At 46.8% G+C, this 19,142-nt stretch overlaps 1 protein-coding gene across 2 annotated transcripts in view; it reads right to left on the bottom strand.

The window, feature by feature from the left end:
• Positions 1–7,966, bottom strand: part of KIAA1755 (KIAA1755 ortholog) — a 38,385-nt gene extending 30,419 nt beyond the window's left edge. For both annotated transcript variants that reach the window (XM_018057849.1, XM_018057848.1), the window contains exon 1: positions 7,693–7,966. In XM_018057849.1, coding sequence (XP_017913338.1) covers positions 7,693–7,695 — 3 coding nt within the window. In that variant the 5' untranslated portion in view covers positions 7,696–7,966. The remainder of the gene's footprint in view (positions 1–7,692) is intronic.

Here is a 19,142-nt window from a genome sequence, read left to right on the forward strand (position 1 = left end):
GGGTTGCCATGCTCTCCTCCAGGGAATCTTCTCAACCCAGGAACTGAGACCTCAAACCCATGTCTCCTGCATTGCAGGTAGATTCTTTACAACTGAACCATTGGAGAAGCCCCTCTGTAAGTGTATATTTATGCAAATAATTTAATATATAGCTATAAAATAATTACACATTTATTATATAAAATCTATTTTTATTATTCAATTTCCATAAATATAAACTATTTTTAAAAGAAAGAGTAATGGATTTGCAAAGCAACTATACTTCAGTAAAATTTAATTAAAAAAACAGAAGGCAATGGATAAACATCAAGGGCCTGCTGTATAGCACAGAGACCTACATTCAATAGCCTATGGTAGGACTTCCCTGGTGGTTCAGTGGTTAAGAATCCACCTGCCAACCCAGAAGACATGGGTTCAATCCCTGGTCCAGGAAGATCCCACATGCCATGAGGAAATTAAGCCCCTGCACCTCAATTACTGAAGCCCATATGCCCTAGAGCCCGTAGCCACGACAATGAGAAGCCACAACCAAACAGTGGCCCCTTCCCTGCTTACACAACTAGAGAAAGGCTGTGCACAGCAACAAAGACCCAGCACAACCAAAAATAAAAATAGTAAATACATTTCTAAGAAAGCAGTGTTTGCTTTAAAAAATATCCTCTGGTAAATCATAATGGAAAATAATATAAAGTGTGTATATATGTATAACTGAATCACCCTGCTGTACAGCAGAAATTAACATAACATTGTAAGTCAACTATATTTTAAAAAAATACTGAAAACAAACAGTAAACAATGAAAAGAAATACTGCCATTAAATTCTAGGGACATTTGGTGACCTCCTGAAGGTCAGGACATCTCTCTTTCTTCCCAAAGGAGATCACCACACCCTAGAAAGGTGTTAAAGACACCTTTTCACAGAGGGAGGCTTACTCCCTGGATGCTCAGATCAGAGGAGAGTTTGTAAGAGACAGACTCTAACCACACGATTCCATGTTATTTAGTTTCAGTCTGGGACCACCTGTGTCTCAACTACAGTCTGCTTCTCAATGTCTGGGGGAAAAAAAATGATGAGCCTCAGTTCCCCATCTGTAAATAAGAATTCTAGTCCCCTGCCTGTCTTGCTCAGATGACTATTCTGGACATAGAAGGAGATAAGGGATGTAGGAAGTCATAAGAAAAGTAAAAGTTGTTGCTGTTGTTGTTACTGTTATTAATTGTTATTTATTTTTACTCATCCTGTTGAACAAAGCTCAAGTCCTGGCCTCTGTATGAAGACATTTGGTCCCTTCCCGAATCCACAAGGGTCACCCTCATACTAACAGTTTCCAGGCACCTGCTGTGAACCACACTCTACTCACATTGCTTGGCCACACACAACCATTCTAGGGGCAAAATAGGAGCATCCCATTTTGCAGATAAAGAAACTGAGGTTGATCTGACCCAAGGTCACAGAGAAGGGGATAAAAAGCCAGGATCCAACCCAGGTCTGGGAGGGTCAAGTCCACCTTTTGCCTCATCACTAGGAGTCTGCCTTGGGGCCCCCAACAGCCACCAGACTTGGGGGCTCCCTTCCCAGCTGTCTGTCCTGCCCTGTTTTGAGTGGGGCCTAAAGACTCTGTTTACCTCTCACGGTCAGAGGCTTGTAGCCTGGGACGCCTTGGCTTTCACACATTGGCTCAGCTGGCCGCACACTCTAACCATATAAGGAGCAGCCAGTAAAAAGAAAGAATGTTCCAAGTTAACATGACTCTGAGCTCTTGGCCAGAGCATTACCTGCTACAAGCCTGAACCCCAGGGGCTCATAAGCTGTCCAAGTATTGGGGGAAGCACACGGTGACGGGGCCCAGGCGGCTGCAGAGAGGAAAGCTGGCCACTCTCCACTCAAAATCAACTGAGCAGCCCAGCCTGGGACCACAGGAACCCAAACACCGTCGGCCAGACGTGGGCCCCTCAAAATGATTTCCGTGAAACTTAATCAACATGTTTCCATTCCTCCTCTGTGAGCACAGCCCGGCTGCGCCTTTAACTGCTCCTCGACAGAATCTGAGGCAGGAGACAGCCTGAAGCTGAGAAAGAAGAGGGTGTCACAGCCCAGAGCCCATCTGTAGCCCTCCAGCCACCTCCCCTGTGACCCAGTGCCAGAGATGGAAACACCAATGGGGCTGGCCGGATCGGCCCGCAAGGCTGGCACCTGTATGATGCTCACAGACCTTCTGGAATGACCCACGGTACCTAGTATGATGCCAAAGGACAGAGGAGAGTGTCTGTTCCCGGCAGTCTTGTCCGGGCATGAGAGGAGAGGAAGTATGGGTGTTTGTAAATTTCTGATTAATGTCTTTGCAAAGAGCCTCTATTATTATTGTAATCTTAAGTCTTGTCTTTATCAAGTAAAATAAGCAAATAGAAAGTGCACGGGCTTCCCTGGTGGCTCTGACAGTAAAGAATCTGCCCACAATGAAGGAGATCTGAGTTCGATTCCTCAGTTGGGAAGATCCCCTGGAGAAGGGAATGGCAACCCACTCCAGTACGCTTGCCTGGAGAATTCCATGGACAATGGAGCCTGCTGGGTCGCAAAGAGTCGTAAATGACTGAACGATTAACACAACATAAAGGGCACAGGTTGACGCATTTTTAGCTCTGTACATACCCCTGGAACCACTACCCGAATCAAAAAGTCAAGATTTCCACGACCCTCCCTGCAAGAAAGAAGCCCCCACCCAGATCACTCTCCCATTCCAGTGGTAAGTACTCTTGTGACTATTGGAATTTTTTTAAAGAAAAATTCCCATGCAGTGTGATCTCCACTGTGTAAAAATGTGTGTAAGCTGAGAGGCCATGAAATAAAGTGTTAACTGTAGTTACCCCTGAGGGCTGTGAGGGGCAGGGGCTTGAAAGTCGCAGTTTTAATTTTCCTCCTCAGCCGCTGGATTTTCCTAACACTCTGTAACCAGCCTGTAGAGATTTTATAATTGGGGGCTGGGGGTATAAAAGTGTGATTGTGTGTGTGTTTTTAAGTCTGGTTCCCTTTTTAAATGGTCTCACCAGATGTGGTTAGCTGGGCCTTTTGAGAGGTGGGCTGAACTCTTAAAGGTCCAGCTTTATCCATTTGCTCCAACAGGCACAGATTTTAGCATCACCTAGTGTCGACACCTCCAAGCTTGGGAAAAGAGAGGATGGAGGAAAGCTGAGGTAAGCAGTTCAGGCTGCGACCTTCAACCCCTACTCTCCTCTGTGGCAGAAATGCCAAGGAAAGATGAGATTCCACCATTAACTCACTGAGTTATCTTGGCTTCAGTTTCCCCATCTGTAAATGGGAGGCGTTGGGCTTATCTATCTCCAAGGTCATTCCAAGTGGGGCCTCTCTAGAATTCAAGGTATAATCAGATCCAGGAAGGATGTGGTTCCCCAATGAGATCAGTTAGCCCACAGGTAGTGAGAAAGTTTACAAGGGTCTGTCTCATCCATTTTCCTGCTCAGGTCCAGGGAAGGTCTAAACCAGCAGCCACAGATGCAAATACCTACAGAGGCCTGAGAGTTGACATGGAAGACAGAATTGGCCTCTGTGTGAGAAAATAACCCCTCTAGCCCTTTGACGAGTGACCCTTTATAGTGGGCCTCAGGATCAGGGAAGCAGCAGGGAGCTGCGGCTCCTGGGGCACATGCCCCATTTCATCAGCTCCAGCCCAGTGCTGCCTTTGCCCAGCATTGCCAGGTCCACTGACATTTTAGTAAAACTTCCCAATACTTTAAAATTTGGCCAAACCAAATACATCTGTGAGCCTGATGCAGCCTGGTGGGTATCAAGCTGTGATCACCAGGCTCAACTACCTGGGACCCTCCCCTTGAACTCCTCCAGGCAGGAAAATCTAACCAGTATTCTGTTGCTCTGAGTGCCAGGAAGTTATTGCTCACATCCATCTAAAGCTTCTCCTGCTTTGAATCCTTTTTAGTTTCGTGTGGGTGGAAGCATGAGTGAGAATTGGCTCCTTATTAAAAAAAAAACAAAACTTTCAGAAACTGGAAAAACAACTCAGATGCAGTGAACTAAAAAGCAAGTGGGAGTCAGCAGACCCACTTTCAGTCTAGCTTTGTTGTGTATCATCTGTGTGATCTTGAGCAATTTGGTTCACCTCTCTGGGCCTTAGTTCTAAGTTTGTTCCTTTCCCTCCTGGCCCTTTTGCCTCTGCCCTGGGGTTCATCTCCCACCCAAACCACATAAGGTTAATAACTATTATAACTAGAGCTTTTTTCCTACTGAGCAAGGCTTCTGTGGCATGTCTTATGTTAAAAATTTTCCATACATTCTTTTATCTCATCTTTTCAACAGTTCTATGGGATGGGTATATTTATTCCCATTTTACAGATTAAGAAACTGAGCCCAAGTCAACGGTACAGCCAGCATATGAACCTGCCCACATAACTACTAGTTCTTCTGCCTCTTCCCCAGGCTCCCTGACACCTGGCTAGGCTCCCCTTTGGCCACGATGGTCTTTCTAACACACAGACCCAACTGTAACCTTCCACTGCTCAACTATCTTGAGAGGCTCCCCATTGCTTGAGCAGCTCAGCCTGGCATTAGTGGCCCATTAATCTCCCCAGAATCCCCTTCCTATGTCTAATACACAATACACCCTAGCTCAGGGCTTCCCAATGACCAATACTTCCTATTCATCTTTCTGTCAATTCATTCTCAACTTGAATTTATTTGTATTTATTATCATGTGTTCCTGCTGTTTAAATCACTTCCTAACACTCATTAAGATGAAAAGCTGTAAAATGAGAAATGTTCCTCTAAGTGCCATCAAAGTCTCCCCTTCCAGGACCCTTTGTGGGGTCCCCACTTTGGGAAACACATCCTGAACTCCCAGAGCTCCTCCCAGACTGAGTGAGCTCTTCCCCACCCTTCAGAGCCCTGCTCCACCTGCATCGTTTTTTTTTTTAGCTGCTTGTGGAAATCTTAGTTCCTTGACCAACAATTGAACCCAGGACACTGAAAACCCTGAGTACTAACCACTGGACCACCAAAGAACTCCCTCGACCCATATCTTTAATTTTTTCATGATATGTGTGGTTCCAAGCAAAGTGATGGACGCCACTGCTCATCATTCAACACAGAATTCCCAGGGAGTGGTCTGCCTTCCCCAGTGACTGCAAGCCCCCCAGGCAGGGACCAGGGCTGACTCATCTCCTGGCCCTGATCCTTACACAGGGCCTGGCACACAGTAGGTGCTTTGGAGGACCACCTACCATTGCAAAGATAGGTACTTCGCAATGTTGAATGAATTGAATTGGACTCAACCAGCGTTTTTCAAAGCATGGGATGGGATCACAGGTGGCCCATGGGATGATTTGGGGAGGATATGAACTTGATGTGAAATCACAGTAAGAAAGTTATTCTAATTCTCTCCCAGTCCTCTTTATGAGACCAAAGAGAAAGCTCAGTGCCAATATACCTGGAAGACCTCTCAGACACTTAACTACTACTTCTTTTAAGAGAAAGAAAATAGTCCTGGGCTTAGAATCATCTACATCCAACTTGATCCAGCCACAATTTTCTAATATACATTCACTTTCATTGCATTTATTTGTACAGTTACTTTCTATTAATGACAATGAATACTGATTTTTCATGGGCATAAGATTTCCTACTTAAATATATTTTTAAACTTACAAAGTAGTTGATTTCAAGAAAATATTAAGTAAATAATAAGTAGTACATTTTATAATTTCTTTATACCTTATCCAGTAAGTAGTTAAGCAAAACTTATTATAATGATATGAAAATTTCAGAAATGTGGGACTAGATAAGCCCTAAGCCCCTGTCATAAGATGCTGTGACCTTGGGCTGCCCAGAACACTAAATAGCCATTAATCAAATCACCCCGCAAACATTACAGCTGTGATGGGTTCCACAAAGTAGAGATATATAGCATGCTAGAGTGAAAGGCAGAGGAATCGGGACTTTCTTGAGGAGGTGACATCGGGTGGAGACACACAGGATGAATAGGAATTCATTTAGAGGAAGGTGTTCCACCTAGCAGGAACAGCTGTGCAAAGGCCCTGTGGCAGAAGAGAGAATGAAATATGAAAACTCGGAACCAAAGTCAGAGCGGCTGGAGCACTCTGACTCCAGAAAAGATGGGCAAGTGGCAAACTTTAATATTTAAAGACAGAGATAAGAGGAAAATCCATCCCTCACTCCCATTCAGGAAAGAATTGTTCACCCTTTGAGAGGAGCCACTCAGTGTCTGAGCCTTGATCTGAGTTGTCTGCGGCTCAGCAGGGCATCTTGATTCTAAAACGAATAACTACATTAAGTCTGAAGCCAGAAAAAGTGGCTCTGGGGTGGCCAAGACCACCCAGTGCAAGTTCAGAATTCAGGGTGTCCTAATCGCCACTTCCTGATAGAGTGACCTTGGGCAGTCACTTAAGTTCCCAGAGCTTTGGGTCTCCATCTGTGGGGTGGAGATACAGCAGGTTTACTATTAGAGGAGGTGTGAGTTACATGATCTCCTGTATGTTAATTGCCCAGCTCAGAGCCTTGCCTGTGGTGAGAGGTGAAGATCCATTAACTTATGATGACTATTGTCAAACAGCTCCAAGAGCGACGTGTGTGTACACCTGCCCTGTGGTACGTGGATTTAGGAGTCTGGTTTTACAGTGTGTCTGTGGTGTATATGCAGGTGATTATGCTCATATTCTAGCAATCTCGGGGAGCAGCCATACAAGGCTCGGGTCCGAGAGGGCCTGTGTGTTCAGCGGTGTGAGAATGTTTGGATGCTCTGTGCGTGTATGTGTTAACCTGTCTGTATAGAAGTCTGCGTGTGCACAAATTCAACTGACACAGATTCAGCCTCATTCATCACAGTCAGGGATTAAAGTTGTGGCCTGTCCCCGGAGCCCTTTTCCAAATCCCCACCACTTCTGTGAACCAGCCCGGGGCTCCTGGCTGAAACTGGGCTGAGATTCCTTGAAAACAAGCTTTTCTTTCATTCTGTTTCCAGATATTGGCACAAACACACACACACAGCACCCCAGCCTTCTCAAGGTGCCAGCTCAGAAAGACATGGCATGGGGGTACAACCCTCCCTTCTCTCTCTCCCACTCCCCTAGGCCTACCTCTCCACCCAGTTCCCATGGGAGCACTTCCTCTTGGACCAATGAGCAGACCTGACTTTGCTTCTCTGAGTCGAAAGCAGCAACACCAGGCCAAGTCTGGGTGAACAAGTCCCTCCTCTCCCCTCGGTACCCTAACCCACCTTGCCCTGTGGCGCCCGACTGGGCTAAGAGGGGACTTGCACCCTTTCCCCATCCAAACAGGGTGACAGCAATGCACATATCTGACCCTCAGCCTCAGCTCTGAAATGTAACACCACCCCAAGTTTGTCCAAGGTTCAGAGCGAGGTTTCAGCTCTGATCTGTGCAATGGGATGGTGCAGTATCACAGTTTACCAAACATCCAGTCTTAATGCAACCACTTCACACAAGGACAGAAGCAGGTCCAGAGAGGAGGGAGGGTTCCTGCACCCTCCACCCCACCCCTGCTGGTGGGGACAGTTAAGCACAGACCCCTGGCCAGGAACTGAAGGTGGTCTCAACGTAAAAGGAGTCTGCCTTGGACACCCCCTCTAGGGCTCTGCCCTTCAACAGGGGACAGAGCAAGGTGGTCCAGGCCTTGGCAGGCGTTACCATGGTGACGGGGTACAAGCGACGGCTGCTCCTCTCCCGGGTGACTCTCAGAGGGTCCGGTCCGCGCGTCGGTGCCTCCGTCTGTCGGATGCAGCCTCAGACCCTCCGCCTAGCCCTGGAGCGGGCGGAGCGGGCTGGCCCCGGGGCGCCGCCGACCCCGCCTCATCTGCGAGGGGAGCCGGGGATTCGGGCAGAAAGACAGAGGGGATGCAAGAGAGACGCAAGGTGATTGAGACTGGAGACAGAGACAGAAGGGGAGAGCCGCGGGCGGAGAGGGCCGGGCCCACCGAGGGCGGCCGCAGGGGCGGGGCGGGCGGGGCGGAGGCTGCTCCCCGCGTGGGACCCGGCGGCCGGCGGCGGCCCCTCGGAGCCGGCGCCTTGCCCCCGCCCCGCCCGCCGCCGCCTGTGATGAGAACCAGACGCCCCCCTCCCGGCCCAGGGCCGCGGGCTGCCAAGGGGAATTTGATCTGGCCCTGTTCCTCACTCCTCCCGCCGCCGCCGAGCTCCTGCCTCAGTCATCTTGCACCCCGCCCACCCCAGGAAGCGCCCATTGTACAGACTGACAGAACGAGGCTCTGGCGCAGTCCTGACGCTCGGTGAAGTGAACCTCTTCCTCGTCTACTTGCCAGTTGGGGGATTCCAGCAAGTCAGGAACTCTCTTAAATCAGTTTCCTCATCTGTAAGATGGGGATGATGATGGTGGTAGTGATGATAATGGTGACAATGGTGACGATAGTACCTGCCTCTTAGATTTGGTGGCAAGAATTAAGCATACGTCCCAACGCCTCCTGTGAAGCCCACTCATGCTTCACCAGGATCACCCAGCTCAAGGCTTAGAGGAGATGGCGGTTGTGAGTACTAGTCTTATTTCTCTCAAATAGTGACCGCTTGTGTGACTGTGGCCAAACCGCTGTTCCCAGCTAAGCTTCAGTTTTGGAAGGAGACTGGGAAACTAGATGATAGCTAGTTATTCTTGTTGGGTGACTCTGGGATTCACCCAGTCCTTTATCAAACGTTGTGCCATGCACTGAGCCATAACAAGACAGAGCCCTTGTCCTTGGGTAATGTACAATCTAGTGCGAAAGATAGGCGTAAAACACAAAAAAGTAATACCTGAGTGTGTGAACTGCTAAGAAGGAAACAGACAAATGTTAATGCTGGGCACAGTAGGGGGATCAGCCTAGAGCTGGTGGTTTAGGAAGGGGGAGAGAAGCTTAGATCTGAAGGAGGGGAAGAAATTAGGTGAAGAGTGGGGATGGAGTGGGAGAATCAGAGTTCCAGGCAAAAGGAACAGCAGGTACAAAGGCAATATTAAGCTTAAAGAAGTTGGGACTAATCAAAGAACTGAAAACGGCCGAGTATAGTAGTAAGGGTTTAAGTTCAAAGTCCAAGCATCATTCACAGCCCATCTCCCAACCCACATAGGTCAACCAGTCTTTTTGCAGAAAGTACCCAAGCTGGGAGCCATCTCATCCTGTTTGTATAACTTTCACAAGTCCCTTTACATCCCTGGCCCTCTGTTTGCTCATTGTTAATTCGGGACTAAGAATGCCCTATTTCTAATAGCTCCAGCCTAGGGGATCTCTGGCTTCCCTGGTGGCTCAGACAGTAAAGCGTCTGCCTGCAATGTGGGAGACGCAGGTTCGATCCCTGGGTCGGGAAGATACTCTGGAGAAGGATGGTATGTATTCAGCAATCAAATCCTCTCCAACCTGCAGGAGCTGGTCTGGATGGTTTTGGTATCATTACTTCAGACTTGAGCTTTGGAGAGAACAGACTTGTTGATGTCAAGTGGCAGGATTCTGCTGGAAATTCTAGAGTTCCAGCTTTGCAGGGAAACAGAATTGACATGATGTCTAGTGCTCAGGATCTGCAGGCAACGAAGACTGATTGTGAGTTAGGCAAAAAAAAAAAAGAAGAAGAAGAAGGATTAGTGGAGTATAGGGTGCTCACAGAATCAGTGAGAAGGCTAGGGCCCATCCTCTGAAACATACGAGGTAAGTGGGATGGTCCTGGCAGGAGTGAGTTGTAAACTCTTGATGACCAATGGAATTATATCAAGACAGACAAACACACCAAAGTAGAGCCTTCCGTGTGCCAGGTAGAAAGTGTGTAAGAATTACGATGTAAATTCTATTATTGTCCTCATTTTACAGGTGAAAAAAACCTGAGATAATGAGAGGCTATGAAGTTTGTTCAAAGTTGGATAGGAGTTAACTGTGGAAACCAAAATTGGACGTGCTCAATTGTGTCCAATTCTTTGTGACCCCATGGACTGTAGACCACCAGGCTCCTCTGTCCATGGGATTTTCCAGGCAAGAATACTGGAATAAGTAGCCATTTCCTACTGCAGGGGATCTTCCCGACCCAGGGATCAAACTTGTGTCTCTTGCATCTCCTGCATTGGTAGGTGAATTCTTTACCACTGCCCTACATGGGAAGCCAAATTGGACAAGGCTGTCCATTTCTAGAAATAATGGTATAAACTACCTCCTTTTTGCTACCACAATGAATCCCAAGCTGTGTATCTCTCCTTGACAGTTTCAAAGACTTAAAAGAGAGGTTATCATTGGGCCACGTGCCCAAGGTCCCACCAACCCCGAACATCTCAGATCAGTTGGTCACCCAAAGGAAAATTAAGTTGCATACAAAGGGTGGGAAGGGATCTGAAATGCCATATAAACCACAAGTATGCTTTTTATAAAGTCCATTGCTTGGCTCCATTGACATCCTTGGCAACTTTATTCCCATCCCATATTCTTCCAAAAATACTTTCGACTTTATGGTTCAATTCCACATGCAACCAAAAACGTACACACACATACCCATACAGCCTTGGCCTCAGGTTGTGTGTGACCTCAAGCAAGTTCACCTTTCTGTGCCTCAGCTTTATCCTCTGTAAGCCAGAGAGAATAATATTTACTTCCTCACAGAGCTATGGTGGGGATTAAATAAGTTAATGAGTGTAAGGTGCTTTGCACTGTGTCTGGTACATGGCAGAATTAATATATTTCAACACTAAAATGGTGTTGTTTATGTTAGGGACCAATGGTTGTGAAATCAACCTCTAAATACACAGGCTTAAATGCTGCATTGGATTTGGTTCATCTCCCAGGAACTTTCCAGAGGATTTTCCAAGAACTGTTCAAGTATTCATTTCCTCTCTTTTTGGTAAATGAATAACTGAATCTTGCTCCAATTGCTCCACTAAATTTGGAGAAATAACAAAATCCATCACCATTCTTACATACGGTGGAGTAGAGTAAACTGGGGAGGGATGTGCAGATGGGATCTGCTCTGATGTGCTGTGCAGCCTTGCACAGATTGAGGCCACAGTATCCACAGCATAAAGCACAGGTTATAATCTTTTCCTCATGAGACTTTTGTGAGAATCCAGTGAGATAATGCATCAAGAGGACTTCACACAGTGCCTGGCATGTAATAGGTTTCCAGCAAATGGCAGCTGTATCTGTGTTTCTGAGATTCCCAGGGCCAGGTGCCAGGACATCTCATCAGGGAGCAGTCTCACTTGCCTAATTTTTTTTTAAGTCATGGGATTCAGAATTTATTTATTCAGTAAATATTTATTTGTTCCTACTATCAGCAGAAGTACTTGGCACACGTGCATACATTCACTCCCTTCCTCCCCACCGCAGACATCATGAATCAATCATGGAACTTCCTGCTGAACCTAGAAGCAGCCTCAGAATTCTCTTCAACACAGATCCCAGGTAACTGCTTCCAATCAATATGAGCTGGCATTAGAGACGAAGCTTATTTACCACCTGTGGTCCCTCATGTATAAGGAAGATTGACACTGGAGAAGACATAGACTCTGGATGCAGAAGGCCTGGGTTTGAATCTTGCCCCCCTATACATCTTTATTAAAACGAGTAGGGGACTTACCATGCCAGAGCTCCCCACTGGGCTGGGTGAGACTTCCTCAGTGCTGTGCCACAGACTGAAATTCTTTCTGCCCAGCCCTCCTTTCCTCCCCGCTTCCTTTTGCACAGTCCTTGTCTCTCCCGGCTCCCTCTCCCCTTCATCCTTACAGGCATCATCCCAGTGAATCTCTTGCACTTCTAACTCTGTCTTTGGTTTCTGTTTCTCAGAGGCTGCAACTAACACAGCACTGAACTGTAAAAGCCTGGGTTGAAAAGGAGTGGTTTGCTCCTCTCCTCTGGTGGTGTCTGTAGGGGGTGGCACAGAAATGCTTGTGAGGGCTGGGGGCCAAGAGTGACTCAGAACAGGGAGGCTGAAGGGCACACAGAACATCACCCCTGGCCTCTCCCGGATGAAACTGACCTGACCCATCAAAGACTCTTGATGGTAAATGACAGAAGTTCAACTCAACCTGGCTTAAGTGAGGAAAGGGACTTTAGAGTCTTAAAAGTGAGAACTGGTGCCAGAGCTCTGTCATCATCCTTCAGGTGGTTTCTCTGCCGTGGTCAGGGAAGAAGGTCTTCCTGGACCTGGAACTTCAGGGTTACACGGTCTCAGCTCAGCAGTCCTAGTACAATGACAACATTTTTTCCCCTGCCTCTATATACTACTAACTCTAAGGAAGACCCTGATTGACCTTGCTTAGGTCACATGTCTATTCCTGAACCAATCACTATGGCCAGAGTAATAAGGCTATTCTGATTGGCCAGAACAGATCCTACGCTCACCCCTCAGTGGGAACACATGAGGACAGGTCTATCAGGACTGCATGGAGTGGGGAGAACTTCTTAAAGAAACCAGAAGGAGGGAGATGAAAACAGGTTAAGTCAACAAAAGCTTTGATGATTATTGCCCACTTCATAAACACTAGGAAGACAAAAGACATTGTATTCTCCCTCTGTGACCTTCTCTTCTTACAGGGGGGAAATATGATGTTTAACTGAACTCTCTGATACCAGATCTTGGGATCAGAGTGGAGGACTCCTATCCTCCACAGGTACCCCTGTCCCACCTTCTCCTAGGATGCCCACAATCTGGTGGCAGGGACAGGGAAAGAAATATTTGAGAATAAGATGTCTCAGTGGCCCTGAGACTTAAAACTTCACTTGTTTAATTGTCCTAATTTACAGCAGGGAGATCCACCCAGAGAGGGGTTGACTCACGCAGTGTCACACTTCCCAGCTAGGACAACTACCAGGTCTGCTCTTAAAACTGCTTCATGGGAACTTTCCTGGTGGTCCAGTGGTTAAAAATCTGCCTGCAATGCAGGGGATACAGGTTCAATCCCTGGTCTGGGAGCTAAGATCCACATGCCACAGAGCAACTAAGTCTGCAAGCCACAACTAGAGAACCCGTGCACTACAACAAAAGATCCTGCATGCTGCAACTAAGACCTGAAGCAGCCAAATCAGTCAGTCAGTCAATCATTATTAAAACAAACAAACAAACAAACAAAACTGCGTCATGGTAGGGGAGCCCATGATACGTGAGTAAGGGCCCTGGGTTCAAGTTCCTGCCTTTCCACTACCTCCCTGCAGGGTCATGAGGGTCTGTCCAACTTCTCTGAACCTCAGTTTTCTCAGCTGTACAATGGAACCGATAACCTCTGCTTTAGCTCCCTCCTCTGACTGCTGTGAGGCAACACCCATGTGCCTTTGTCATGCCCTGCAGGGGATAGCGGTTCTGAGATGCACTGATTGATCACCCGCTCTATTCCAGGGACAATGTGTGTGCTGGGGTGGCAGGGTGAACACAACAGACAGTCCCAGCCCTTATGTAGCTCATCGTATGGTAAGAGATCACATCTTAGTAATGAATGCGCAGTACCTGTGCAGATACGGCTGTTCAAAGGAAACAAGAATCCACATCAAAGGAACCCGGTGGCTTCTAGGTCTGGGAGGGCTGCTCTGAAGGCTTAAGCTGAGCTCTGACAAGAGAGGAAGGATGAACTAGTGAAATAAGTCAGGGAAGAGCGTTACAGTCAGCGGGAACAGCACATGCAACAGTCCCGTGGCAGGAGAGTGGACTGGAGGCACGTTAGAGGCAGCGTGAAGGGGCAGGGACGTGACCAGAGGCGGGCGAGGTGGGCAAGGTCTGCAGGTCACAGAGAATGGGAGTTGTCTCCTTAGAGCCATGAAAAGCCATGGAGGGAATTAAGAGGGAGTAATGTGATCAGATTTTTTTTTTTTTTCAAGATTTTCCTAGCTACAGGATGGAGGATACGGCAAAAAGAAGGCAGGGGTTGCAGGGAGACCCACGAGCAAGGAGGCTACAGAGAGCTGGAGAAGAGTCTAGCTCCAAGGGCAGTGGAAACCAGCAGCCACAGTCCCAGGGGAACCTGGGGTTGGAGACCCTAAGGCCGGGACACTAAGGACCTTCCTGCTTCCCTCAGTCCATCCCTTAGCCCCCTGCCCCCCTCTCTTTCCCTCCTAGTCCAGCCCTCCCTCTCTTGTTATTGTAGGACTGACTCCACAGATGACTCATCTAGGAGTTGGGTTTCTTGTTCCAGCCGTCTCCCCTTCCCCGGCTACTTGGAGCTTCTCAGGGCCTGCAGACCTCACCCATCACCATCTGGGGAGGCAGCCAAGAGCCCGCCAGCTGCAGGGAGGTCCAAGGAGGAAGGAGCTGGGTCTCTGCCAGCCTCAGGCACGACCCACGCCTTCCTGCCTCTGTGGTTTTGCTCATCCTCTTGCGCTCACCAGGGGATCCCCTTTCTGCAAGTCCTGTTCATCCTCCCAGGACCGCCTCCTCTGGGGAGCCCTGCCCAGTGGCCCCAGGTGATCTTCCGCCTTCTGCTCAGCAACACCTGTCTTTCCACTCAACCCTCAGGAGCTCACTGTCTGGTGAAAGAAGCAGAAAAGTGCTATAATGGAGCTGTGGACGAAAATATGCTAGGAGCCTACAGGAGAGAACCAGTAACACCCACTAGAGGTGGGGTCCAGGAGGTTTCCCAGAGGAGGGACACTGGCACCTGGGTTGTGAAGGAGGAATAGGAGTCCAATGTAGGGAGAAAGTTGAGATGGTACTCCAGGCCAAGAAAATGGGGTGTGCAGGGGCTGATTGCAGGTCATTTCTTTAATGTGAGAGCGGCCCCATGCATACAGAAGTTTGTGAAATGAATAAATGAATGTTTGAGGAGAACACTGAGAAATTCAGTGTGGCTGCAAACTAGTGGCATATGGACCAAACCAGACAGACAGAAAGTTTCTTAAAAAAAAAACAAACAAAAAACAAAAAACAAACCTGAATTTGTTGTCAATGTCTAAAAAGAGGGAGGCTTTACATAAGCTTCTGAAGCTGGCCAGCAGCCTCTCCCTTCATCAAGGGTAGCCAGCTCTCCCGAGTCTCCACTTGGTTCACTTGTTCATGCTATTTCCTGGACCCTGGGGACGACTGAGTTTGCACTCATGATCCAGATGACACTCTTTTCAAGGTTCTAGACTGTGAGCTGCTCACAAGGCCAGGTGTGTAACAGGTGCTCAGTTAATGTTCATTGGCTAGGTGGATGGATAGCATGGTGATTCTAAAACATGCCCACAAATTTCTTAAGACTCCTCCCTTCCTAAAGTGGAGCCCCCTTCGGTGTGTGCTGGATCTAGACTCACCTGGAAGGAATCAAATGTAGACGAAGTTATATGTGTGACTTTTGAGACTAGGTCATAAAAGACATTGTAGCTTCCACCTTGACATCCATAGGTAGAGAGGGAGATTTCATTCAGAAAACGAGTAGAGATCAGATCTGAACTAGAAAACCAAAGAAGCTTGTAATACAGGAGTACCAAGGTCACCTCTGGGCTTCCCAGGTGAAGCTAGTGGTAAAGAACCAGAACCCGCCTGCCAACACAGGAGACCTGGGTTTGATCCCCGGCTCGCGAAGATCCCCTGGAGGAGGGCATGGCAATCCACTCCTGTATTTTGCCTGGAGAATTCCATGGACAGAGGAGACTGGCGGGCTACAGTCCGTAGCGTCGCAAAGAGTTGGACACGACTGAAGCGACTTAGCACGCAGATGGTCACCTCTAAGTTTTAGGCATGTCCATAGGCAGTCAGGTAGGAGAGGATGGAGTGAAGAGCCTTAGGTCTAAGAGGTAAGTAAGAGGCTGTGTCAGGCATTCTAGGGAGATTAGGTGCCCTGTGTCTCCAATCCAGTGTCCTCAAAGAGCAGTCCCGGCCCAGTCCTTCGCACCCTGAGGTCCTGGCTTCATCATTCCTCAGCCCCAGCTGGTGCTCTGAGCTGTGGAGGAGGTCAAGACTTCAGCATTTCTCAGAGGCCAAGTCATCCTCCTCACTCAGAGTCTTCTTTGTGTGGAGGAAGCAGTCGCTGCCTTGCCCAGTGTGGGGCTGAGGGGAGGAGCGTCAGTGGCCTTGGGGAACCAGAGATGGGGGGTGAGGAGCTGCGATTCTCTGTGGAGATCCCACTGGCCCCTGGGTGTGATGGGAGCCCTGGGCGTGATGGGAGCCACAGCCGCCAACCAAACATGCAGTTGGGACAACCCTGAAGTCCAGTCTACCCAGGTTGTTTGAAATGGCCCAGCACTTCTGAGGAAATGTATATACAGATGGAACTAAGTTTTAATGCAGATCAGACTGCCCTGAAGTGCCATTTGTCATCCATCAATTAGGCGAAAGTTCAAAAGCATGACGACACATGCTGATAGCCTTGGAGCCCACAGGCACTCTTACACATCATTGGTGGGCATTCAGTAATATCTAGAAGAATGACATAGGCTGTACCCTCTGACTCAGGATTCTTCTAGGTTTTATAGTAAAGATATAATTACACAAATATTTAAAAATCTCCATACAAGATTTTTCATTGTTATTTGTAATAACAAAATGAACTTTGTTTCTATATAACAAATGTTTGGGGCCTCCCAGATGGCACAGTGGTAATGAATCCACTTGCCAATGCATAAGAACCCAGGGTTCAATCTGGGTTCAGGAAGATGCCCTAGAGTAGGAAATGGCAACCTGCTTCAGTATTCTTGCCTAGAAAATTCCATGGACAGAGGATCCTGATGGGCTACAGTCCACGGGGTCGCAAAGAGTCAGACACAGCTGGGCACACACACACAGACACGCAATGATTGTTCTGCTGCCGTAAAAGCTAGGAAGAAGAACTCGATGAACCTGTACGGAGTGATTTAAAACATACATTGTTAAACAAAATGTAGAGGATTGTGCATAGTATGCTACCTTTCATGTAAAAAAAATTTTAATTATTTATTCTACATATAGTTATTTATTTGATTATGCAAAAGAAACCAAGGAAGGATAAATCAGAAACTTATTAAAAACAGTTTCTGTTTTTAATAAGGAACTGGCGGTAATGCAGTAGAGAAGAAAGAGATGGGAGTAATATTTCTCTGAGTATATTTTTATACAGTTTTGACTTTTTAACCATGTAAACATTTTACATTTTCAAAAATAAAATAAAAGATGAAAACCTAAATCCTAAACTTGAAAACAAAAGGGGCGAAAATGAGCTTAATTGCAAGTCAAGTTTATAATATAACCACACAAGGAAAACAATTAATTTAAGTAAGTTTGGCCACAGGACTCTGACTCCTAGCCTCTTAATAGGATATATTCTAAGAATAAAGAGAACCACAAAGAAGTCTTGGACTTAAATTAACCATACTTGGCAAGGGTATTGGTGCTGTAATTCTGAAACGACTATTTCTGTTGTCTGATTGAAGAAATGAATAGATATATTAATGACTTGGGAACCTGGGTTCTCACTATGGGAAATGAAAATTAAAAACATAGCACAGAAGAAGGATCTGTGGCTATGAGTTCAGTTGGAGACATCAATGTGAGCTCATGCTTCACACGCATACACACACAGCTCTGCCCATTGAGTAGGCTAAGGAACCATAACAATCCCATAGCAATTAGCACATCTAGTACCCAGATCTTGGTCCCTAAATACCATTCCCCAGTAAAAGACTCACATCCCTAGAGAAATGGCTGATTCCTAGATTGTTCAGAGAAAGTGCAAGGTGAACCCGAAATATCTCGTGTTGGGAAGCAAGAAAGCCCTCAAAAACTGGTGAAGTCAAGTGAAAGGAGCCAACTTAAAGGGAGTTCAACTAGTCAGAGTTCAGACAATTTGATCATCAAAAGAAGAATGGTGCAGGTTTCTCACTATTGGAATGAGAAGTTACAGACCAGCAAGGGACTAGAATGATCCAGATGGTAATAGTTTAGAGCTGGAGACAGTATGAACTCATACGTAGCTTAATGTAGATACAGATATAGATAGTTGGTAGATTGATAGATACAGATAGAAATCTTTATGGATATGTGTATACATAGAAGTTAGCCTATACACATGTATTTCCTTGCTCCATCAGCTGAGAGGGTTTGAAGCAAAAACACCCCAGTAGCAATGAGCACACCTCATATCCACATCTTGGTTTCTAATGCCATTCTCCAATAAAAGAGCCAGGGCTCTTTGGAGAAATGGATTCTTCCAGGACCGGGATAGGAATACACAAGATAAGCCTGGATCATGTTGCAGTGCCAGCAAGTAAGTGAAAGGGAAAGTTATTCGCACAGTCATGTCCAACTCTTTGCAAGTCCACAGACTGCAGTCTGTCCTGCTCCTCTGTCCATGGAATTCTCCAGGCAGGAGTACTGGATTGGGTTGCCATTTCCTTCCCCATGGGATCTTCCCGACCTGGGGATCGAACCTGGGTCTTCTGAATTTTAAGCAGATTCTTTACCAACTGAGCCACTAGGGAGGCCCAAGCAAGTAAGGAAGCACTAAAATAAAAATCCACAATGATGGCAGCATGTCAAAGGGACACAGGATCCAACTGAAAGAGCTTTTAAAGACCAAAGCTGGAATAATTTGAGCAAGAAAATAAAGCATTATATTTATATAAATAAATAAGTGGGAGAGAATAGGTAAATATTCTTGCAGAATAATTCCAAATAATTTATGTAGATACGTCACCTTCAAGGAGATAGAGCATAGTTTCTCACTGAAGTGTCCCTGGAGAAGGAAATGGCAACCCACTTCAGTATTCTTGCCCGGAAAATTCCGTGGACAGAGAAGCCTCATGGGCTACAGTCCATGGGGTCGCAAAGGGCTGGACACGACTGAATGACTAACTTTTACTTTCTCACCAAAGTGTGGGCTGCACATAGTGATTTTGTTTCAAAGAGCTCAGTATGGAAAGGAAAAAAAAAAGAGTAAATTTATATGGAGAAACCTGGAAAACACTACCTCAGCTGATTGATCAAGGTCAACATCAACAGTGATAAACCCTCTTGGTAGTAAATGCTCTTGATATGTACAAGGATAAGGTAATGAAGTTAAGTTACAAACTATCTTAGACATACTGCACTTTACTCCCACTTACTTTGCAAAGATGCCCAGAGAGTCCAATAGTTTTCCCCAAGGCCACACAGCATGTCTATGGCAGAATCAAGATTCAAACCTACTCTCCTGACTGTTAGCCCAGGGATCTACCCCTAAATTTCAGACTGCTAGAAATGGG

The sequence above is a fragment of the Capra hircus genome, chromosome 13 (genome assembly GCF_001704415.2).
Source record: "Capra hircus breed San Clemente chromosome 13, ASM170441v1, whole genome shotgun sequence".
NCBI lineage: Eukaryota > Metazoa > Chordata > Mammalia > Artiodactyla > Bovidae > Capra > Capra hircus.